General features: G+C 33.9%; 1 protein-coding gene across 19 annotated transcripts in view; it reads left to right on the top strand.

Moving 5' to 3' along the window:
- The window catches only part of CAMK2D (calcium/calmodulin dependent protein kinase II delta), a 315,792-nt gene that overhangs the window by 272,821 nt on the left and 17,739 nt on the right, over positions 1 to 25,232 (top strand). For 4 of the 19 annotated variants that reach the window (XM_057502565.1, XM_036920799.2, XM_036920806.2 and 1 more), the window contains 7 exons: positions 626 to 709; positions 1,159 to 1,201; positions 4,524 to 4,561; positions 5,939 to 5,971; positions 8,778 to 8,837; positions 10,759 to 10,800; positions 13,157 to 13,205. In XM_057502565.1, coding sequence (XP_057358548.1) covers positions 626 to 709; positions 1,159 to 1,201; positions 4,524 to 4,561; positions 5,939 to 5,971; positions 8,778 to 8,837; positions 10,759 to 10,800; positions 13,157 to 13,205 — 349 coding nt within the window. Of the gene's footprint in view, positions 1 to 625; positions 710 to 1,158; positions 1,202 to 4,523; positions 4,562 to 5,938; positions 5,972 to 8,777; positions 8,838 to 10,758; positions 10,801 to 13,156; positions 13,206 to 17,107; positions 24,424 to 25,232 lie in introns of those variants that run through there. The other 15 variants (XM_036920801.2, XM_036920800.2, XM_036920804.2 and 12 more) reach the window with 8 other exon arrangements.

Here is a 25,232-nt window from a genome sequence, read left to right as displayed (position 1 = left end):
ATAAATACTACCTACAGTAACACGAGGAATGAGTATTCTCCTACCAATTATTGATAACATTCGTGAACAAAGGTTAAGAAAATGACACCATGATTAAGTGAATCTCACAAAAAAGATTAAACAAAGTTCAATTATTTATCACTTGGCAGTTTTAGAAAAAAATATGAGTTTTGGAAGCTGTAAGTAAAGTTTTACTAGAAGAAAAGAATGGTCATAGTATACTGAATATACTTTACCTGTACTAAGAAAAATAGTGTGAAAGATGGGTAGACTGTAGATAGAAATCAGTAAATTTCTAGGGATGTGTCAAATGTTTGCACAACTAATATGGTGCTAAGAAAATAAAAGATACCTCAATGGAAATACGATATACTGAAATAAAGACAACTTGGGAAATTACTGATACTCATTTCAATAGTTTCTGTAGATAAAAGTTGTGTCTTAGTCACTAATAGTCTTGGCAAATCAGTCTTTCATTATTAGGGAACATTTGCAATTGGATACTTACGAAGTCAATCACATGGGTGCAGGCACCATTTATAAAGATTTGATGACGTTGAGGATACTATTATGCTTCATTTTTTTCTAAACAGCCTCACTTAAGTTTCTTTTTCTCCTCTTCCAGCAACGTTCTACTGTTGCTTCTATGATGCACAGACAGGAGACTGTAGACTGCTTGAAGAAATTTAATGCTAGAAGAAAACTAAAGGTAAGAAATTTTACATTTTGGGATGGGTAGACTTGGCAGATTAAGAAGTAAGATTGTAGTCTGAGTAAGAAGATTGTAAATCTGATGAAGATAACTTTTAGCAAAGGCTTTTAAATGTACAGACCTCAATACTTATCTTTCCTTTGGGTCTTGGGAGAATGGAATATTCACTGAAATTAAACCTGTGATGAAGAGCTAGGATTGCTCTTCAGTGGAAAACAGCTATGCAATTTGTCAGTTGGAATCTGGCGGCACACATGAGGATGGGCCCGGCATTGTGAGAGGCATAGACCTACTTCTCCCAAGAACCCCAAAACCAAAGCCAAACAAACAAAAATCTCTTCACTGAAAGTAAGGCTAGTAGAAGATTTGTTATCAAAGACTGCTGATCTGTTAAGTCACAGATTTGCAGAGGCAGCATTAATTTTCTGTTCCTACTTCTCCGACAGGGTGCCATCTTGACAACTATGCTGGCTACAAGGAATTTTTCAGGTACATGTGTTAAGAACTCTGTCCCTTATCCTCTGCTCTCCTTTTTAGTAGTCTTGAAGTGAAAAAAAAATCCATTTACTAGAAAAAACATTGTTGTTTAGGGATGGCAAATGTGTGGCCTGGATTCCTTCCACACCCCCTGCTGTCATTAGGAATCCACCTGGGTGCTGTCTGAGGAGACTAGCAGTAGGCACATGACTGCGCTCTCCATGAGGGCACCAGGCAGCCCCCACTGGTCAGAGCTAGTGAAGGATTTGAAGGCCATTTCATCCCTGCTGGGTGCACACAAGTTGTGGAAATATGTACTCCCTCATTTTGAAGCTCAGCATTTTGAACCTAGAATTAATTAATTGGTATTTCACAAAGTAGTAACTACGAATAAGGTTTTTTGGGGTCTCATTCTCATGGGGAATCCTGATAAGCAAGCTTTTTAAAAGAAGACCATCACTGAGGAAGCCAGTTCTCTCCAGCCTGAGTTCTTTTAAAAGTACAGTAGTATGTTGGCATTCTATAAAAATGATTACAACTTTCAAAGGTATCTAAACTCGAGTACTGACAGGGAACTTACCTCACAGTAATATCATAGGATAACAAACATTCTAAAAATGATTCCATGTAAAAATAAGTTTTTAAATAATGGGCTAAAAGAAGCTAAGCCAGTTCTTTATTGTAGGAAGTAACTCTCCACAATAGATATAAACTATATATATTTATAGTAATTATTTTAGTTTTGGAACCCCCTTCTTTATTAGATTATCTCAAAAGATGAGGTTTCCACAAGTCAAATTTTGGTAAATGCTAATCAGTCTTATGAATGGGGACAGACAAAAGTAGTGACTGTTTGGCTGTATAAGACTTGGAACTGTTGTCAAACAACGGTGCCAAAATACTCCCATTTACTTGGCCGCATGTTTATATCAGGAGTGGTCTGTAGCCTCAGATTATCTAGCTTTTCATTCAGTTCTTTAACCCTGTACATACTCACCCTGGGTTCTGCAGTGATATCAGGTGATGATCCACACCATTATCAAATTTTCCACCAATTTCTAATTCCTGTTCATGATTGTATTAAGTGGTCACCTTCTGTTCCTCATCATATTTAGTTATAGGTAATGTGAAACCACAGGAGTCATCCCAAAGTCTTCCACTGACATGTTAAACAGCAACAATAATACACTGAGTAACATTACAAATCGAGGGACTGTGTCAGTCAATTGTATGTATTTTGTCCAGTTTTGTTTGGTGTAATAAAACCTTGTTACTACCTTTGTCAAATCACATGTTTTATGAACAGTTGATTAATATAGTTAACATTTATATGGGTGAGTTCAATATCATCTCATTAAATATTAACTAATATATCCTATACCCAAATAAATTAGTCTTTCACTGTGGCCCAATAATTAGTGAATCACTTAAGAGGCAGGATAATTTATATATTATATACTCTTAATGCAAACCAACTTGAAAAGAAATCTCCAGAAGTTAAGATTGTGTATTTTGTTAGAGTCTTAAATACACTCTTAGACATAAATTGGGCCTTGTTTAATATGTGCACCATGTGTAAAAGCTTTTCATTTACCTCACATTTTCCTTTTCGTCATTGTGTAAACTAAAAACTCATGACTAATCTGTGAATTTTATATTGTTTCTGAATGTCTTAGCATGAAAGGCCCATTTATTTTTAATCCATCACTTTAAGCCAACTGAATAACATTGGACCCAGTTACATCTTGTACTTAAGATACTGCATTTTTAGTTTTGAGTATTTTATTCATTCTGTTTCATTGCCAAACATGCTCTTTAAAGTAATTTGTCCATAAGTATATGGTTATAAAGTTGTTTTTATTTTTTTTCTTTTCTCCCTTTATGTGGAATGTATTTCTTGTGAGGTAAGGTGAATAGCAACCAAAAGGGACATTTCTGCATCTCCCAGGCCAAATCCCCGCTTCCCCTGAATCATTGTCTTCTCTTTGCTTGCTATTGCAATTCCAGTTTATTCTGAGTTTGCTTCTAACCTATTAACTGCCACAGGACTTATTTAACATTGCTTTTTAGCTCCAAGCAAATTATATATCACAGCTAAGACAACTGTTTCTTACAATCTCAATTAATAATAAATTAATAGCTTTGTTGCTAAAGACTAAATAAAATTAACCTTTGTGTATCTTTTAAATAAATTTAAAATTATACTAAAGTGATACCAAAATAATATTCCAAATCAAAAGATGTCAGGAAATTACATGTTCATGCAGTTCTATTACAGCTAGGTATTTTCATTTCATGACCCAAATTCTATTCTGATATACTTAAATAATTATATATATAATTAACATTCAATAAAAGCATAAGTATACTTTGTCTCACATATTCATGAATGTTCTAAACTTGGTGTACTAATTGTCATTGGCAGTTATATAATCTGTTCAATGTGTTGTACCCATTCATAAGTATATTTTTTGAAAGGATGACTTCACCTTTTAATGTACTCAAGAAATTTAGTAATAGAAGGAATGCTAAAAGCTCCCCTTCAAGAAAATGAAGTTTCATATATGACCATATACTTTAGTTCTCTGATTTAGTTGAAGGTTTCATTTTGTCTTATATCTTGCCTCAAATTTTACAATTTTTAACTTTTCAAGTGTAAAAGGCTTACCTTTGTATTCTGATGTTGAAGTATTAAAGAATACATTAATACCCTTTTTTTTTAAGGTCGTATGCTAAGCATTTAAAAAATTTGCTCTAGGTCAATAATATGCTATTTCATTTTAAATGCAGTTATTAATATTCTTATAAAAATGAAAGATCTAATTTCAAAAACATATGTTCAAAAGATGATCTTATTTAGCCAGAGCAAATTTTCACAAATAAATTTTAAACATCTAGAAAGAGGGGCTTAAGTGGCAGAACTGACATGGTCGCCATAGTTGTGGTGTGAATGAACATGTAATACAGTCTGTAAGCTGATGTCTGAAGAATGAAATCAACTTTCTGGATTACAAAAGCATAGTCCAGTTAAAGTTCCAGTATCCTTTTCACAATCAATAGTGAAATAAAGTCCAATGACATAACTGGCAAAGTGTCCAGTTACATGCAGTGAACTAAATAATAATTTAGTTCTAAATTTGATATGGCAAAACCAAGAAAAGTGATACTGTGTTTCAGTGTCCTGTAAGCTCGTGCTCATCGTGTGACCTTATAACTTGGCATATGCTGGGCATAACCCAGTAAAGGTGCTGGAAGGAAACAATACCCTGTTTTGTTGCCTGGACCCGGGTTTCTATGTATGACTCACTAAAATGACTTTACTCTCATTTTGCAGCAGCCAAGAGTTTGCTGAAGAAACCAGATGGAGTAAAGGTAAGTTAAACAGGTGCTCTTAGAATCATTTCTGACTTTCAGATGCTAGGTAATATTTAAGTGTTAAATATAATTCCTAAGTCTTTGCAGCTTGTATTTTTTTATAGTTTATAAAGGATGCAGGTTGAAGTATAAAATAATTTACTAAATGAAGATGACTAACATTTATGTCAAGAAAAGCTGTATTTTTTCCATTTTATTATATATTAAATAACCATGACAAAATAATACTTTTAATAGGAGTTACTATAGAAACTGAATGTCTAAACCCTCTCTGCTTTACTGCATTCTCAAACTATCACAATGTCCTGAAAAATCTGTGATAACCAAATGCTTTTCTAAATAGTTATGCTGTGTTCTTGGAGGCTTCTGAAGTGTATAGCCTGAAAAAAAAAATCGAACCATTGAATTTAGGAAATTGAATATCAAATGATTAAATGTCTCTGCTTGGGCACTTTTTATAAAGGTCTTAATTGTTCCTGTGTTTCTATCATAAGGTATTGAGACATACTGAAGGTGAATATTCTGAAGAAATGTTAGGAAAATTTTCCAAGAAAGATAACAGCAGGATATTTAAATTTCCTTGGATTTCTAAACAAAATAATACAACTTACTATGGATTCTATTGTGTTTCATGGTTTACCTTTGAAATTCATCCAATTTACCTTTGATTAAATGTTTGTTATCTTATATTTGCATTACATTTGTTATCTTTCCAGAGTATTACCTAAATGTTTTATTTAATTCTTTTCTTTCTCTTCCAATGGCAGATGCATACATTCCTCATGAACACTTCACCATTCTTGGGAATTAGTTAATATTCTAGCATTTGAACTTGACCCAAAGTCAGGTGGTCAGTTCATTTTGAAAATATAACAGATAATCATTTGTCATTTCTTATGTTCATGCCCAGTCATTTCTTCACCACCTGTCTGTGTTGGGAATTCCCAGAGCAATGGTGACCGTATGCATTTGTGATTCCCATTAGGATGGCATTTACTACCAACTGCTTTCCTCAACCGTAATGTTCTCTTTCTTTTGCTTAGTTTGTTCAGCTTAAGTTTAAATACTGAAAGTTGATGTCTCCCTTCTTACCAATATGACATTGGTGGAAATGTGGTATCTTAAATTTTCCAAATGTTTTATTCTCCTGTGTTTTTCTGTACCATTCAGTGATGCAGAGCTCACAGCCCCTGTTGGTATTTATTTTCACTACTATCCTTATATAGAAAGAAACATTTCCAGAACTTTTTTCTTCTAGTCAACTTATAGCTCCACTTTAAAGAGAAAATTATTCTGTGCTCCATGCTTTGATACTTTAAAAATTCAACCGGTCATATTTTTTTCTTTTCCTTTCTCTTTGACTGGTCAATTCAGAAAAGGAAGTCCAGTTCGAGTGTTCAGATGATGGTGAGGATCTCTATCTGCCAGATTTCTCCTCCTGTGAAATTCACTTAGGAATGAAAGTCTTATTTACCTAAATTAGTATAAGTGGAGAAAGTATAGGACCATTATAGCTTGATGTCAATTAACTATCAAAACCCAATACCCTATTTCACATAATATATTATCTTTCTCTGAAAATGAATTTTTTAAATATGTGAAAAGTTCATACCTTTATCTGTATGTATTAAAGGATCTTTTGCAAGGACAAAGCCCAGTTTTCTCTTAAAGCTCATAAGACCATGACATAATTAATGTCTGTTTACTTATAAGTGAAGAAACAAAATAGGATTGTTTTAAAATTATAATCATGATTACTAAAATAGGCAAGATTCTTAATTCTCAAAATATACCCATTCTAGTTAGGCAACAAGCCTTGAAATATTTATTTAGAGGAAATATTTATTAACCACAAAACTGAATAAACACAACACCTGAGAAATAGGAGTATCTTGCCCATAGCTCATAATAATCCAGTGCACCATTTAGTATTTGGCTTGATTCAGTTTTTTTAAAGCAGGATGCTCTGATTCTATAATATAAAATAAGTACATTACACAAAGTACCAGAGTCTTTGTGTGTTTAAAAATGGTATCACCAAATAGGAGCCCATACTTGATATTTGACTCATTAAAAGGATATCCTCCTAGTCTTTTATTTAGAAATTTTCCTATTATTTTTATATTAATTAACATTACAAATATCTTCAAAAGATTTCCCATAGTAAAACAAAAAAGATCATTAAGCCAATCTTTACATTAACAAAAAAATTCCTATCTGCACGTTTAAACAAGACGACAAGTGGTAATTGAGGCACATATTCATTTAACTCATATTTACCATACCTGGCAATAAAGGATGACTCCTCCAGGCAGAGTGGCCTTCAACTGGAAGACACAATGGTGTGTGTATGCTGTGTATCTGTGTGTGAATGTGTGTGTAGGGGTGTGTGCTGTGTGTGTGTGTGCACATGCTTGCATATAAGTATGCGTGCATAGGTGTGCACATGAGACATTCTCACTAAAATCAGTACTTAGCAACCATATCCTAGAAAAAAATCAGGTCTCTTACCTCAAAACAGAAACCAAAGTATCTCAGTATACTCTTTTTATCTTTGCATCCACTGGTATTCACTTAATATAACATGTTAAGTACATATGGTACTTTGATAAGAATTCAGCTGTGTTTTGCCAAGCACCCTTCCTGATAGGAAATTATTTGTGTTACGTCTCTCCTCTGTTCTTATGTATTTTATACTAACATAAGTACTGATTTTTGATCCCTCTTTAAGAAACTCCAGTATCTCTTACCTCTTTTTTGGCTTTGTACAAATTTTATGTTAAACGTTATGCACTTTTTTTTAAAGAAAATTTTTAAACAAACTATTTGCAAAATATAGATAGATGTTTTAACATTTAAGAAGGACACCAAAGTTTTCTCTCTTTTCTTGCATATCACAGAGCACAGTGTTACAGCTTATTTAAATAATTCTGACACCAAATAATCACAAATATGAATGAATAGAAAATCAAACTATTACATACCTAAATTAATTTCTTTAACCTATCTTCCTCTCAGTACTAGTTTCAGTATGATCTATAGGTATAAAATACAAAAAAGAAAAAAAAATTCCTGGCAGTCCGAGCAATTAAATTGGCATAATTACTCATAAAATACTCATTTGGTATTTATTTATTTTATGCAGTATGTTTTTCTCTTAAGTCCTTACATACATTTACACTAAAATTATGGGATGTATTCCTTTAGGTAATAATATGTAAAGAAAATACCTAGTAATAAAGTGCAAGAAAATGAATGTTAATTTATTTGTTTGATAACCATAATGTAAGTTGTCATGCATGAGTTTAAATGAGTGCTGATTATTACTTTTTAAGTCTTTGATTCTTTAGTGCCTAAACTCACTTGTAGCTTCCAGCTGCTGCTTGTCTACAAGGAATCTTCTCTGTGGGCCCATTACAATACTTACTGACCCTCTGAGTGGCTTTCACAATGTGGCTTCCATAGTGATAATGATCTCTTCTTTAAGGTCAAATGCAGTTATGTTAAAAGAAGGAATGATATTACCAAATAATAGTCTCCAAATACTTCAACACTTTAACAGAAAACATAGTGTTTTCCTCTCAAATAATTTAAAAATAGTCTTTTTACATTCAGAATATGGTAAAGAGTTCAATTTGCCCATTTATAATTGAAGATGTATATTTTAAAGGAGACCCAGACTTATCATTTAAAACTATATATTATAAAGCCTGCATTTCATCAGAAGATCCAACTTATCAATTGGATACCTACTAAACAAAGTGATGATGGCACCCCAGAGAAAGACAATCTATGTGTGACTTCAGGCTCAAGAATAAAATGGAAAAAAAAAAAAAAGAATGTGTTCATAACAGTAAACAATTGGAAGCTGGGAAACAGAATCCAACTTGAAGAGTATGAAAATGTTTACATTGATTTCATACTCTGAAACTTGATTTGCACTCCACTGAAGCAGTTCTTTGTTTGCTAAGGTGGCCCAGTCAAAGCAGCCGAGCCTGTTTTGTCATCCCACCATCACAGACTGTCCTAGCCTGTGTGACCATCAGACGCTAGAATTGATCATCATCTGTCAGTCATCACAGTGTCTTCCGTGTTCATCCTCAGTGGCTCTTTATTTTCATGTCTATATCTCCATGTAGACATGCTGCATATAGAGACATTGGCTACCAAGGGGTTTAAGGCATCTCTGTTTCTATTTTCTGCATACCTACAGATAAACAACAAAGCCAACGTGGTAACCAGCCCCAAAGAAAATATCCCCACCCCGGCGCTGGTATACCTGGACTCTCTGTAACCCTTAAGTTCTTTACTGTTTTTTGTTGTTTCTCTCATGTGCTTTCACTATATTGATACATATATATATCTAAATATTTTATTTTGTTGGGTTTTGTTTTTGTTTTTGCTTTCTAAGATATGAAAAGAATCTCATTTTTTTTCTTTTATGTTAAGGTAGTTGTCAAGCAGTGTGTCTCTAACATGAGATGATATTACTTCATTATTGAATATTGTACTGATAGCTGTGGTCTCTAGTTGAAACTGTTGCATGCTGCCTTAGAAATACGGTAGAATGTGCTTTGGATGTTCTTAGCTCTTCTTCTGATGGCAGTTCTAGATTACGCGAACAATGTTTCCTTCCTTTCATGACACAAATGTTGACATCAAGGAGAGCTAAGGGGATTGATTACTGCTAGATGACAGTAAATTAGACCTTATTCACAGTTCCCATTTCCCTCTTATTAAGAGACAGCAGGGCTTTGTAAGACCTCGCTTTCTGAGATAAAGAGGCACTGTATAATTTAAATCTTTTCGTTTGTTGTGTTTTGAATTAAATTATCACAGTTTCACTTTAATTTGAAGAATGAAATTTTATTGCATAGAGCTTTGAATTATCAGTGGAAACCAGTTTTACCCATTTCGGTCAAATTCACACTAACTAAATCAGTTTAATATTAAAATTTGAGATTTAAATTCTGGCATTCAGTGCTTTGAATTCCATAACATTTTCCCCAAACTATTCCATATTTTGATTTTTTTTTATTTTCATAAATGTTTCTCATTTCTTTATGTCCTCTGTGCTGTTACTTAGGAGAATCAAAAATATCAGGGGATTATTTCAACTGGGTTAAGCAAAAGGCTCAATTGAAAACCATTTAAAGGAAGGACACAATATAGCAAGTTATCTACTAGTAAAAACAATGTTAACCACACCTCCAGCCAGGGAAAAGAAGGGGAGCAGAAAATGTGTTCTCTAAGTATTGCAGCATTAACTGTGGTGGAGAGATCCTGGATGTGGGAGCGTGTTTACGGTCGGAGAGAGCTCTCGAAGGGTTACAGTAACTCACAGTTACCAAGACATCATGAAAGTGCCAAGCAGGCCAATGATTATGGGCACTGTATCTTTTTTTTGAATCAGTTATTTGAGTGTAGCTTTCCACTTGGGAATATTTCTTCAATTTTCTGGTAGAAAACAAAAAGAAAAGTAAGCAAATCTTCTGTACATATAGTCCATAAAACAGAAATTTCTCTTAGATACCAACTAACATGGGATTTAACAAAATGTTTCAAATTATATGATTATATGGTTAGGGCTGGAACCCACTACGTGAACCTTTTACATGTTCCTTAAAATTTCTTGTGGGTTTTTAAAATACATTCTTTAGCATAGGTCTTTTTAAGTGTCACCCAATGGTTCTAGAATTTCCAAGGGTATTTATTATTAATTATAGTGATGAACCATAATCAACTCTCAAAGCAATATAGCTGAAAAAAATCTTCACAGAGAATGTGAGATCATCTCAGAGTTCTAATTTCCAGTATCATTGGCCAGTTTCTATGTAACAGACATGAATAGGCTACTCATTCAGGAAGAAAGGAAAGCTCTATCTGGTATAGGATGGTGAAACAGTGAGTGCCTCTTTAGGTCTCCAGACTTCAAAGCCTTGCCTGTATGCTCATCAAGAATAAGGTCTTTTGCATGCTGCTGCTGAGTGCTGAGGTATCCTATCTCATGAGCTCACCAGGGAGATCTTTCATCAGAGATCTTGTCAGCTGCTACCCCTGACAGTAGTTAACATCGCTTACGCTCTTGTCACTATTTAGTTTTGTCAGCTGGCTCACGCTGCTCTGTCCCTCACACTAGTAAGAATGTACTTACCAATGCGAACTGTTTCTTTCTCTATTTTGTTCTCACTCAGGAGCCCCAAACTACTGTAATCCACAACCCTGATGGAAACAAGGTATTCAGAAAGAATCGACATCATCTTGCTTTAACAAGAGTACACATCTTATCAAATATTCAAAGCAAAATTCATCCAATATCTAAAAATAGGAAAGAAAACCCTTACCCTTTTTCAACCACTTTCTTTTGTGCCTAATTTATCTAGCGCTGTACACATATTTCTTTCAAAACAAAAATGAATGACATCTTGAAAGAGAAATAAATAATACCATTAGTCAACAAAAGTCGGGTTAAATAAAGTCTTTGTGTCAAGATGACTGTGTATGTTAAGCAATTCCATCTGGCCTTTTTTTTCCCCATGCCTGTCTGTGTATTGTACTTTAGATGTATTCTGCATGAAATGTTAGAATTTCTTGCCCTGTCATTCCACTGTCTTCAAAAAAATCAGCTTGAGTTCATAGGTATTTGTTTAAATTTAATGTTACTTTTTAGTTTTATTTATTCTGTTGTCATAGTGTTTTTGTTTTATTTTGTTTTGTTTTTAATTCCCTGTGGTGGCAGTATTTTTTGTTGTTTGGCATGAATTTGAGGAGAAGCAGGGAGTTTCATTTCTTGTGAAATATATTTGTTTTTGTTGAATTATATGCATTTCAGTAACAGACATTTAACTACTTATGCTGAAAGAAGACTGTAATCTTTCCTATCTGTTGTAAATTGTGTTTGCACAGCATGTTAACTAAGTAACAGTACTTTTACACATGTCTGTAGGAGGAAAGGAGACATTTTTGGAATGTATTCCGTGTTTCCAGTGTATTACTTTTCATACATGATTGCATCTCTAAGGGGAGGAAAAAGTACTTCTCAGATTTTTCTGGAATATTAAATATAGTAATGGGTCTTTCCCTTACTCTTACCAATAATATTTAAATCTTAGAAAACACATTTCCTCTGGTTTAACATTTAGTTGATCAACATTAAAATCACAAAAGTAAAAAACATGAAGTGGTATGTTCTTTAATATGAGATGTATTTTATGGTCATGGCACTTAAAATGCTAAGTCCCTAAAAGACTTGTAGTCAGAAGCACCACATAAAGACCAGCTTTTTTCAATGTCATTAGCAAATGAAAAACCAGGCATAACAGCTGGAGTGAACACTTGGATAGTTCTAGCTGTATCATTTGTAAGCGTGGCTGCATGATATTCTTCCTTACATCAATTAGTTTATTTTTACAGTGCATGGGTTTACCTTCATCTTGAGCTAAAATTTGAACACTAGGTCACATTAAGAAACGCATGAGGACTCTTTGCTTTGGTTTTGTGTGTATGGAGACTCTGGATACATCTTCAGTCTATCCCTTTGGTTTAAATATTATACGTGGTATTTATATAAATTGATAGCTTTTTTGAATATAGAATCTCTAAAAGGACACTGACAGTTGTTTGCATCATTTCCCAAAATCTGCTTTTTATCACTGAGCACGCTATTGATTGGAAGTTTGTTTCCAAGTTTTTTTCAGCTCTACCCATTAATCATTCCAAGTAGAAAATGGTGACCTTCTTATGAAGATTACTAAATCTTTGCTAGAAAATATTTGTTATTACATTATTAATGGAAAAATTTGTCAAACTATTCTAAGGAACATACCTTAATACTGGCAGTTACAGTGTCCTTTTAAGTGTGCTTATTTAACTTCATTTGTAGTTTTACAAAGAAATAGCCTTGTCTTTTCGCTGTGGAAGTGCATTTCTTATGAAAGACAGCCAGTTTCTAACTTAGGAATGAAAAAAATCTAATTGTCCTTGAAAGTATTCATATAATTCCATTGTGCTGATCACATAGAAATTCTTCTTGCAAGCACTTTCAGCGTATCACAGCTTGGTACCCTTAGCTTCCTCAGCTGATGCAATGAAACGCTTTCCCTCTCTACAAACGAGTAAGTCTGACAAAAGTGTGAACTCAGTGCTTGATCCAGTACCATATACAAATAAGGGACTATTTACGGATTAATTTGGTATAAAAATTGTGCTATTTTAATGTGAAAATTCATTAGGTTATATATTCAATTTCCCATAAATACATAGAAAAAGCATATCTTATGGGACACTATAACATAAAATCATCCTTACACAATTCATAAAATGAGTTGCACACATCATTGGCTTCTACAGATCACCTAGATTTATCCTGCTTCAGGGATTAGGCAGCCAGAGTACTCCCTTTTTGAAATGTTTGCAGCATCTGTCATTTTATTTGTTAAAACCATGTGATGTATTTGTCCATTTGCATGTCAGCATATGCACACAGCCTGCTGAAGAATTTTGCATGATATGTACATCACTCACCAGTTTTTTAAAAAGAAAAAAATTCAACCTATTCATTGTTTACAATTTCAAATGTGTTCATCTCCACAGGAGTCAACTGAGAGTTCAAATACAACAATTGAGGATGAAGATGTGAAAGGTATGATTAAACCAGAAATGGAAAATCCTTACTCAGAATTCCATGTATATTGGGAAAAAAATTTGGTTCAAATAACTAATAAATTTAGGAACTAGGCCTATCCAAAGACACAAAATTAAACTTTATTTTTGAAGGTACATTATTGTTTGTTTGTATGTATTGACTTTGTCAATTCTTTTCACATTATACTCTTCGTTTTTAAACTATAGGCAACATATGGTATATTCAAGCGCATAGTGATTTTAAAGTAGTAATGACAGTTTGAAAACATAATGTCAATTTATAAATGTGTCAGTCAGAAGATATAAGATGTATGTGTATGCCTAGAAAACAACTTACAGTCAAGAATGGCATATGACAATACTTTTTTAAAAACTTTCAATGGTCTCAGGTGGGTTTCAGTGGACTTTTGCATTTGACAATCATTTTTTCCTAGGTTTTTGTGTACTCTCCTAATACATTCTTGACTTCCATTTAATTCAGTGCCCAGGCTCTGAGTCATTGCCAGCGTACCCCTAGACATCTTCTCAGTGCCTCTGACACACGTTTGCAATTAGCTTACTTCCTTTTGGTCTCGTGGCTGTTACAGAAGTGTTCATTTTGCTTCAATTTCTTTTGCAGTTTTGTATTCTCATTTTTGTAATTCATTGTAACTACAGTCTCTATAGGCCACTTGTCTAGAAGCCATTCCAAAAAGGAATCATAATAGGGATATTTAAAATACAAGTATTAAAAAAAAAAGTATAAAACACATTCAGAAAAATGATCCATTAGATAATTAAACATTATCTGGAAAGATTATTTACCTAATAGTATCACCACAGGCTTTAATTCTAAAGGTGGCATTAATAAGATCTGGTTTTGGAAAATGGTATTCGTGTCATAGACTAGAGAAGCTGGAAGTTCTCAGGTCAAGGAGACATATAGGCAAGTTAGGAACTAAAAATAGTTGTAGACCACAAGCTGGCAAGCCCACCTCTGCTGACTGTCTCCTCTTTGCTGAACAGAACATCAGCACTATTAAAGTGTATGCTCTATTTCTATTACTAGTACATTGACCCAGCTTGGCTAGAGGGACTCAGTCATTATTTTGTTCAGTAGAAAGGTGTTTAGCTGTGTCAGGGATTTTATTTAGTAGGTCTGTTCATCTCACTCTTGCCTCTGAGCTAAAGTTTGAATTAAACTAATTTTATGAATCATTGATGCCAGTCCTATTAGATATTCTTTTTTGTTTTAACCAAATAAGCAGATGTGCCATTTAGCTTCCCCGGTGATTCAGAAAACATCATCTTTATAAGCATTTTGGGTTCATTAGCTCTTTCAGCCAAGTAAAATGGTTATATGATTTTTTACATTCCTCCCCTGAGCAAGAATCGAAAAGAGGAAATAACCTATGCATTATCCACTGGAGAGGCTAAATCACTAAATAATTGTATAAAACTAGGAGAATACCAATGCCTTAGTCTATACAATTCATCTTACTGGGAATATGTTTCTTCCTTGATGATCACAAGCAGGGTTTTAATATGTGGTTTTTCTCACCTGAATTTGACTCTTCACCATACTAAGTATTGGTTTAGGATTGATCTATGTAAATATAAATGTATAGGCAGACCCCTGTGAGTCTTACCTTATAGTTTATAATATTTTGGGGTGAAATGAAATAGTATCAGCACTTCTGAGAAAATAGTTCTTCTCTTCAAATCCAACAGTGGTAAGGGTTTCATCTTGCCTCTGAGAATCCACAAATTGACATAGTATTTGTCTTAACAGTTATGCTGAGTCTATAACACACCAAATGTTAGAGAATTAAGCATAATATTAAAATCAAAGGAAATGTTCAGTTGATAACTGAGCCCACAGTGCTTTGGTTTATTTCCTTGAACTCAATAAATAAATTATTTAAGTGTCTGCTTAACTTTCCTAGTGTGAATGTGGCCACAGAGTCATAGATAAAACCCACTAAGCCTCATCTATGTTCCTTTTAAGATTCGTATGGCTTTTTGGTGGCTAACTTTCTAAATGTTGAATGTTAAGACTAGAAGATACCTTGAAAGATCACCCAGACCATAGTTCTCACTGTAAGACAGGGGGACATCATAAAACTGTCCTGAATGCTTTTAATGTATTTTTAATGCTGGTGATACACTTATGTGAGAATCTCTTATTAATCAGTGCACAGGCCTTCAGAAAGACCCTAATATATTTCTACATTTGAATGTGCTCTTTTCTCTTTACCTCAAGATTTGCTGTAGATCTGGGTGATTTGATAGGGAATGTTTGTTGTCCAACTGTTAGAACCTAAATTTACCTACATAATTAACATCTAGGACCTCACAAAGACCATCAGTCATACAACCTGACCAAAACTATGCCCTCTCTAAAAAAACCATACCTTATCTACAAAATTGCATGTCTTTCTTCCACATGTACACTTTCCAACACTATGCTTTCTCTGCACAGCCTGATTATCAGGGTGAAATGCCATACTTTCATCATGTTCTTGAAGGCATATCCCATAGGCACACTCCTATGCTAAGGCATATTTCCGTGGCACACAGGTAGCCACGTGCCCCAGCCATTCCTGCTGGTGGTCCCACCTGACACCAGTACCTAGACTTACACTGTTTCATGGTGTATCTGATCCCTTAAATACCATATCTAATATTTTCCACACCAGTGTAGTGCTCATTCTGTTCCATTCTCAAGAACCAACCTGGCAGTGACATAAAGAAACTTGGCGGGGTGAAATTAACACATCATGGTGACCTATCCAAATGAAGAAATGTGGTCAACCAACAATAGAGTACCTTTTTCTGGCCTTTTTAGGGGGCAAAAGGTAGAAAGACCAGATGTTCTCATCAAAGAAGAAGGAAAACAGACATCATAGTATAGTCCTTCACATTTGGGAGAACCTGAACACCCCATCTTCCTTGAGCCCTGCTTGTCAGTTTGCATTCAGAATGGCCTTTGGTTTTCATGAGGCCCCAGTCTGTGTGTTACACTTGAGTTGTATCTAGTCTATCTCAGTTTCATCATTCAGCAAATATTTATTGAATGCCTACTGTTTGACTAATATCCACATTTTCTCTTGGTGAACTATTCTTATTCAAGAGCTTTCAACAGCTCAGTCAAAATATTCCTTTGTTTGCTCTATGTAGAGATTTTATGCCATAATTTAGGCCATTTCTCTCACTTAATTCAATAAATATCAGGAAAATTTACTGAAAAAGTAAGACCAAAGATAATGCATTTTATATCTAAAAGTCCTTTATTTTCTTTTTTTTAAAAAAACCTTCAGCATTTGGTTATAACCACAACATTCTCTTCCCAAGCTCATAGTTGTCCTAAGGAACTTGCATTGTTTTACAACTCTTGTTTTTAAAATGCTTGCTGTTTTCTCTCTCCAAGGCAACATATTGACCTCCTAGAACAGACCTTTTCCAACTTCCTAATTTGGTCCTTATTCATAAATCAAATATCATTTCTTATGCTATGTCAGTAAACTCAGCAGCAAACTCAAGAATGATGAAGAGATGCTATTAGTTTAAAAACAAATGGGAGTCTTAAAACAACTATTACCGGGAGCACTGGGGTAAAAACAGCTTTAGACATGCCAAAAGAAGTTTTCATATTAGAATTTACTGCTGTTTTCAAAATAAGAATTGTGGGGGTCTAATATCATTGAAATAGTTATCCCATTTTGAGTACATTTGTAGTAAAACAATTACATTCATAAACATAAGGAGTTATTGAACATTTACCTTTAAATTAGTAATAGCCATACTGACAGTGCTGCTCTCTGTGGGTGTGGGCATTCCTGAAGCCAGTGATATGTAGCAATCAGTGGTTCTTTTGTCACTGTATTCATTTGAAGATTGTCCTTTGGTTTGTGGCTCTAGCCACAGTTTGCAGGGCCTGTCGCTGAGTGCCACAATGCCTCTCCACCTCATAACCTGCCCAACACCATTGCTCAGAGCCGGCACTTCTTCCTGATGGGTGTTCATCGGTTTGGTCCATCTGCCTCTCTTTCCCAGACTCCAGAGTTGTGCTTCACCTGTGGAAAGCTGGGCTCCTGCATGCCCTTACATCATCTCTGTCACTCATCCTGCTTCCAGCCTCTCGCTTCAGCTCGCCATTGAGCAGCTGCTTGGATCTCTTGCTGCATTTCATCTTTCTTTCAGGCCTGGGCTAGTGGAGCTCTTCACCACAAGTAGAAGTGTATTTCTATGAGACAGACTGTGTGTAGGGACTTCACCTTTGTTTATCCTCTTTTTCTTCTTGCTGACAAATCGGTAATGGTAATGAAGCTGCATAGAACATTGTGAACAGTCCACTTAAGGGCAGAGGTGTTGACTCCCTTTTCACTTGAATGGGTCCTGATATTTGATGACACCTGGACATCGGGTCTTGGCTAATCTACAAAATTACTGGATTATTGAGCTTTCTGTGTGTGTGTCTTTGTAAATCTGTACATTAGTGGACATTATGATGACTAAATGCTCAGATTCAACTCTTCTAAAGTTCTGTTTTCATTGAAAATTTTGATTTCGGGTTGGATTCCATGGGGCAGGTGATCACATGATGCCAATCTTCATATCCCCATGCAGTTTGTAACTCCGCTCTTGTCTTGCATGCATTTCTCATTCAAAAGATTCTGCAAATCGAGAAACTCTTGAATATTTTATTTAAGGACCTTTGATAATTATATCACTCCAGTAGGTCAAAGTGTCTCAGAAGATGTAATGCAGTGTATAACTTCCTCCAGGTTTCTGATTCAAAATTTGATTTTTTAAGGTTTATTTAGAAAAATTCTTTTATGTGTGTACATACTTATTGATCTTTTAACTTTTAAATCAGGATCAGTAACTTATAGGACTGATGCAGAAGTTACCTCCAATGTGTAATTTTCTCTTTCTTTTTACAGTTCTTTATTTTACTTCCATACTCACTGTTTTCCTCTTTCCTCTTTGCCTTCTACTAGTTTGTGTCTTAAATTTGTCAGTGATAGCAGCAGGCTTCTTTAGCCCTGCTGACAAAAACAGGGTCCAAACTGCCGCCAACCCCAGCTTAAAACAAAGTCCAAAATCAAAATAAAATAAATGAAACCAACCAGCAAAGACATGTAACTACTCATTCAATCATAAGGAAAGCTTAGGCTCATTCTGTAATAATAAATTCCCTCAGATCAAAGTTTCTATAAATGACTTTTTTAGCAAGTTTGCAGAGCTCTTTATGCACTTTTAGAAATTTCCATAGCAAAATAATGTAGCATTATTTTATTAAATACTGTATGCATAAATCCTAAAAACATACAAACATACATCTAGTAGAAGATTCTTGCCATCAGTTTCTAAATATGTTTTTTTTTTGGACTTAATTTAGCTACCAGTTTAAAAATCTAATATTTATTATACATAGGCATTACTTCATATGGAAGTTAAAAATATAAAAGGTCATCAGACTTACAATTTATGTAATTAAAAATGTCATAGTCAGCAAGGTCTAATTTATATTATAATTGCATATATATTGAGTATAAAACTTTGATTTTTTCATACATCTACTTTTCCCATTGCCAATAAAAATGGTCCGATAAGCTGCCAAATTAAATTACGCACAAGTTTTAAAATATTTTATTACTCTGTCTCCATTATTTTCTCAAATTATACTTCATTACTTTTTTTTCCTACTGATGTAAGAAATATATATATTAGCAAGGATCATATTGGAATATAGAGTCTACACTCTGTTTCTAGTTCCAGTCATTATCAGCTTGCTTAAAGCAAGTTTCATAACGTCTCTGTGGTTCAGGTTTCCCCAGGTTACAGAATTTAGACATTGAAATCAAGAATACAGTGCTGTTAGATTTTTTCTACCTATCTTTAATACAATATTATTACTAGATTGTTATGAGATGTCATGTTTTTAAGGGGGTATGTACAATTATACATTATAAAAAATATATAATAAAGTGATATAGATGTTAATAATATAAACTATTGAAAATAGTTATATAAAGTCATTTAATTCAAAGTTGAATACAGGAATACATTGCTGCAGCTTTAAGGAATATTATCTTAATGGGAAAAAATTTATGTCCACTAATGTTAGTTATCATAGCTCTAATGGACTGTTAAACTAGTATTTTAAATACATTCCAGTAAGAATCATTTTGTAGTTGTCCTTCATGTTTTTAAAATATCTACTATATAAAATTACTGTAAACTTAATATTTAAAGTTTATTTGACCTCATGAATTTCTATGCAGAAGTTAGATCATAATCATTTGTTTTTTTAACTGTAATTATATAATTCTGATATTATGTAATAGAATAAATTACTTAGTAAAATACTATCTTTTTTGCTAAATTTGTATTATTTTCTAGCAATAAATATATCTAGAAATTATGTGAAGTGATATGTATCCTTTAGTGATTCTTCTGTTAAGTTGGTGAAATGGCCTCTTCCCTACCCTCCCTGCATGGATTTCTAATAAAATCCCTTTATCCCTTTGATTTACTCAGGAGATATTAGATCTAAAGTAGTCAAAGAAATAATTCCTTGTCCTGTGCATTTTTAATATTCTGCCACATTACAGGTCATCCTGTTTCAGAAAAATATGTTAGATGAAGAACTAAGATATTACAGGAGAGGCAAAGAAGCATTACTGAATGGAGGAATTTAATGGAAAAGACTGTGGAAGTAAAGGATTTTTATTTTTTGCATATGGAGTGGTAGTATTTTTATTCTTCAATTTAGTGCAATAAATATTCTATGGGCACCTCCAATGTAAAGCATACTAAGTAAGCAGTAACCCTGTTTTCTGCCTTCATGAGCAAGTCTAGAAAAGATAAAGATGATTCTGCATGACAGTGTACCTTCTTTGATAGCCATATAGTTCTAAAACAAGAAATATGTTCATTAAAAAATAAACATAATGACACAGCTACAACAGCTATGTAATACAGAAAATTTCAGATGCATGTAACATGTAATTTCTTTAAAAGAGACCTCTATTTGCGATATATGGACTCATCCTTTTGTTTTTGTTTTTTAAAATTATTGAACACCTACTGTGTGCTTAAGCTGTGGTAAACTAGGTTTACGCTAAAAAAAGCCTCACCTTTTCCTCAAGGAGTTCTTAGGCCTATAGTGCCCTCTTTAATGAAATTATATCTGCCGGTGCATTTGCCTCAATGAGTGGTCATTTTGCATTAAAATTTCATTCTATGTTAAATAAAATTTTTTTTAGGATATGTGAATAAAGTGTTCTTAAAATTTAGTGAATTAGGTAGTCTATCTTTCTTCTTTTTAACATGTAAGTATAACATTTCTCCCATGGTCAATATTGTTTAGCAGAATTTGCCAATCTGTCATATGGAAATAAGCATCATGGTTGTTAGAGCAGGACTGGTTTAGTTATTAGGACTGCCATGATTTATTTTATGGTCTGGTAAAATGAACATCCCTGCTAAAGCCATATTATCCCTCTTAACTACATATGTATGGGCACTTCAGTACCCAAAGGAATCAATCTGCAATATGCAAAGACCTTTGGATGGATGGTTTGATCTCTTCACATTAGAACAGAAAAACTGTACTTAGTTGAGGACATTCCCAAAATATTCAATTATGTTTTCTTTAAAAAATAAAAATACAAATTCTCTATAAAAACTATTTAATGTTATATAAGTTGGACATTAAATTATACTTTTAAAGTGTCTGCACACTGACACCTCCAAAACTCATTCCTCTTTTATTCCTCCTCCTCTCCATTGCACTATCAGTGCAGTCTGCAATGTTTTGATCTAATTGCATTACTCCTGAATATCATATTCTAACCTTTTTTCATGTTATGTTTAAATGCATCTGTGAAAACTGAATTTGGCATGACTGTTGTATATTCTAGTTGCCTTGACATCCCTGGTTCATCTTCTTAGAGCTTTCTTTGTCTCCTCAGTTTTGCTTATATCCTGCACCCAGTCTATTACTAGGCCTCTTTTCAATATACACACAATTATTTTTTAAATTGACTACTGCTCACTACATTTCCATAACCCTAGTCTAAGATCCCATCATCTTTTGCCTATATTATTGACATGACTTCTTAGCCAGTCTATGTGCTTTGGCATTACCTGCCTGTAGTCTGTTCACTATAGTCAGTGATACTAATATATAGGAGATTATACCAGCACCTGTAATGTTCCTGCTCTATATTCTCCAGTGGCTGCCAAAGTCATTAGAATGAATTAAAAGGCCTTCTGTGATCAGACCCTCCTTCAGCCACACTTCTCTTTACCATCTGACCTCATCTCCTATTACATATACCTCAGGAGCAGCTATTCTTGAAATGTGTCAAGCAGGTTCCTGCCTCAGGGCCTTTGCACTTGCTGTTCCCTGCCTGGTATGTCCTGACACAGATTCCACATGACTTGCTGCCTCTTGTTAACTTCTTACATATTCCTTGACAACTCTATTTTAAATTGTGTCCCTGCAAATCCAGCACTCCCATTCTCTTTCTCTGCCTTACTTTTCTTCTGGTATTTATACTTTATTTCACTTATTTGTTTAATGTCTCTCATACTAGAATGTAAGTTTCTTCAGGACAGATCTAGCCTACTTCACTCAGAATTATAGTACTCTCATCAAATGTATCCCATTATACAAAGTTAAAGTGAAGAAAAAGGTAGATATTCCTAAAAAGTACAGAAATACCTCAGAAAAGTTTAATAGCCTTTAGTGACAGAAATAGTTTACTTCAGAGACTACCATCAATTTTAACCAGTGTAGAAACCAACGTAGGTATTTTAACCAATGTAGAAACAGTGTAAGCATATGAGATTGTGTATTTAAATTTCTCTTCAAGAAATAAAAGCTTTTCATTCATAATATTTACAAGTAAAAAGAAAAGTAAGGTAAGATGGAACTTAACGCCATTTAAATAGTTAATAAAAATGAAATGTGGTGCTTACTTGTTATGAAGGATAAAACAAAAACTGAGATAAATATGTAAATTATCTGTACCTGAATTGAGTCTGTACTAGAATTTTTAACATGAGCAATTTTGTGAATTACTGAAGAATTTCCTCATCAATGTTATTTAAATCATATCTACTTCTCATTGCTGTGTTGTATAATCTACCTATACAAGTGCTAAGGATAACCTTTATAGGCACTCCCGGTTGTCCATCCTGGAACTTTCAAGTCAATAAGTCCATGTTATCTCACGCTTATGTTCAATGAAAATTCTTACTATTGTCTTGATCACAGTTAACATAATATAGACATGAATTTATCTAAGTGTGGACTGTCAGTTTCTCATCAAATAACCTGAATGGTGTCTTTGGTGAATGTTTATCAAATTCAGCAAATAAAGGAAAAAGAGTATTCCATACTCACAAATTTACATCTACTCTAAGTTACATTTTATAATAATTTGATAACTGATGATAATTTATAATATGCCATAGGATGAGTGAGAATGACAGTAATATGTTGTCAGTTTTGAAATACATGGGTCTTAAATTTAATTTTTACTATAGTCACATTGGTTAAACCAACAATAACATTAGCGGGCCTATGAAATTTTGCCAAGATATTCCAAAAAATACCTTTAAATTAATTGTCTAAGCTGAATTAGAGCAAAATATCCCAGAGCTAAACTGGTTACAGTGTAAGGTATCATCTTAATAAAAAGCATTTGCTATGAGAACTCATTTGAGAATTTTTGGTCTGATAGGATATTTTCACCCTCCCAAATTAAACTTTGAAAAATGTAGTAACTAATCATGGAAATGAATCTTGGTCTTAGGAGTCTTTCACTGCTGTCAAGTGATAAATGCATGGGCATATCAAGAGAGTTATAAGAATTCATATAATTTTGTGAAAAAAAGAGAGACTGTGTGTGTTGAAAATGGGAAGTATATATAAATAATTTTCCTCTAAACCTAAGTATTTCAAGTTGTGACAAACCATTGTAAATTTATCCAGACTGACTGCTTTGATGTCTCTTCAGTCCAGTGGTCTGCTGTCTCAGAACACTACAATAATGATCAAAGTAAGGCAGAATGCTCCTCTATTACACTGAGCCCTGGCCTTCGGACCTGCAAAGCCAAAGACAAATGCATTATACACTTGACTTCCCAAGAGAATCTATCATCTTCCCAAATTTTCCAAATTAATAAATTACATTCCTTAATTACATTATTTGTCCTATATACTTGTTTCACTGGTTCCCTAATTTACTATTCAGGAGATGATCTAGGACTTTTAAATAATGTGTGGGTGAAACTGGATTCTATGATATATTTTGTGAATTGGCCTCTCTCTCCCAGCTTCACTGGACCTGATCTGCCCTTGCAATTCTCGTTCATTGATTTTTGTAAGCTATGGATAGGATGATAGACTCTGTAATAAAAGTACAAGGTACTATTTCTGCAGCTGCTGAAGATGAGAATCAGCTAGAAAGTACAGGATCACAATGACAGAGGGTGCTGCGGCATGTTTTGGGGTGGTAGTAAACTCTGCTGTGTTATCTTGACAGTCTCATCAAGGAGAATGGGATAAGCAAAAATGTTTAACACTTGGAAAAAGGTGAAATGACATTCTTAGAGTTAAAATATCTGTACAAAGGCAGGTGATAAAACTGCTTTAGCTTCAAACTCATTGAGGCAACACTGGTGCAAGAATTGTTGAAATGTGACTAAAAGCTTATGTGAACCTGGAGGTAAGAGAAAAGATATTTTAAAATATCAAATGGGGCTCAATAAATGTGGAAGCAGAATAATATTTTTGTGCACTCTTACTATATAGTCAGCCGAGTTCTTTCTCAAAAAACAAATCCAGGAACATCACACTTCAATTAATTTTGATGGATTCTTTTGTTTTTTCATTTTTGCTTTTTGCAGAACAGAGATATATGATGGTTTTGTAGCACAGAAGATAAGCTCTTCAGTTCTCCCTGTCTTTATGTGCACTCACAAGTCTACCAGTTGAGTTATTCAGGATATTATAGTTACAAATAAGGTAACCAAGAAAATACTGAATTCTATTTTCTACTAAATTAAAATCTCATACATTTCCTAAATGAACAGCAAAGTTACTAATGATAACTTAAACAGTAGAAGTCATTGAAAAAATTAAAACCTACTCTCATGCTGCACAGGATTTTAACCCCCTCAATATTTGATAGTCCTGGTTATCATACTTATGGATAGAGCATAAGTATGATAGAAGCATAAGTATGATAGAAGAAGAAGGATAGAGCATTAACACTTTGACATTTACTTTTATTCTGAAAGATTCATGCCCTGTTTTGGCAAATTTTTTGTAAAATTGATTGAAGGTGTTAGTTGGACTCATTACAGTTCCAAAGTTTGGGAAGAGCTGCATTTCCTTCATGACCAAAAGGAAAAAAAGGACAAAAAAGCCACTTTGCAAATATTTAAAACTCCTGCCTTGTCATCTCTATCCCAAGACTGAGTTTTTCTGTTTGAGAACAATCACCCTGTCACCTTGGCTCTGCAGAGGAAGAGATGCCCCTAGAGAAGGTTTGCTATTTCTCCTGTCAGGCCGGTATATGAACTTGAATACTAGGGGACTACAATTTTTTTTGAGATGTAATTGACCTATAGCACTGTATAAGTTTAGGGTATAGAGCATAATGAATTTACTTACATATATTAAAAACAATTACCACAATAAGTTAACATCTGTCATCTTATATGAATACAAAAAATAATGATGTTTCTTTACCTACGATGAGGACTCTTGGGATATGCTCTCTTAACTTTCAAATATAACATCCAGCAGCATTACCTATGCTTGTCACATGGCACATTAAGCATCTAGAACTTACTTACTTATCTTATACCTAGAAGTTTGTACCTTTTGATCATCCTAATCCAATTCCCCCTATCCCTACCCTGATACTGCCTCTGGTAGCCAGAAATCTGATCTCTTTTTCCATGAATTTGGGGTTTTTTGTTTGTTTTTTAGATTCCACATATAAATGAAATCATCTAT

Source organism: Manis pentadactyla, chromosome 5 (assembly GCF_030020395.1).
Source record: "Manis pentadactyla isolate mManPen7 chromosome 5, mManPen7.hap1, whole genome shotgun sequence".
Taxonomy (NCBI): Eukaryota; Metazoa; Chordata; class Mammalia; order Pholidota; family Manidae; genus Manis; species Manis pentadactyla.
Note: the sequence above shows the minus strand (reverse complement) of the source record. Positions and strands in the feature narration are given on the sequence as shown.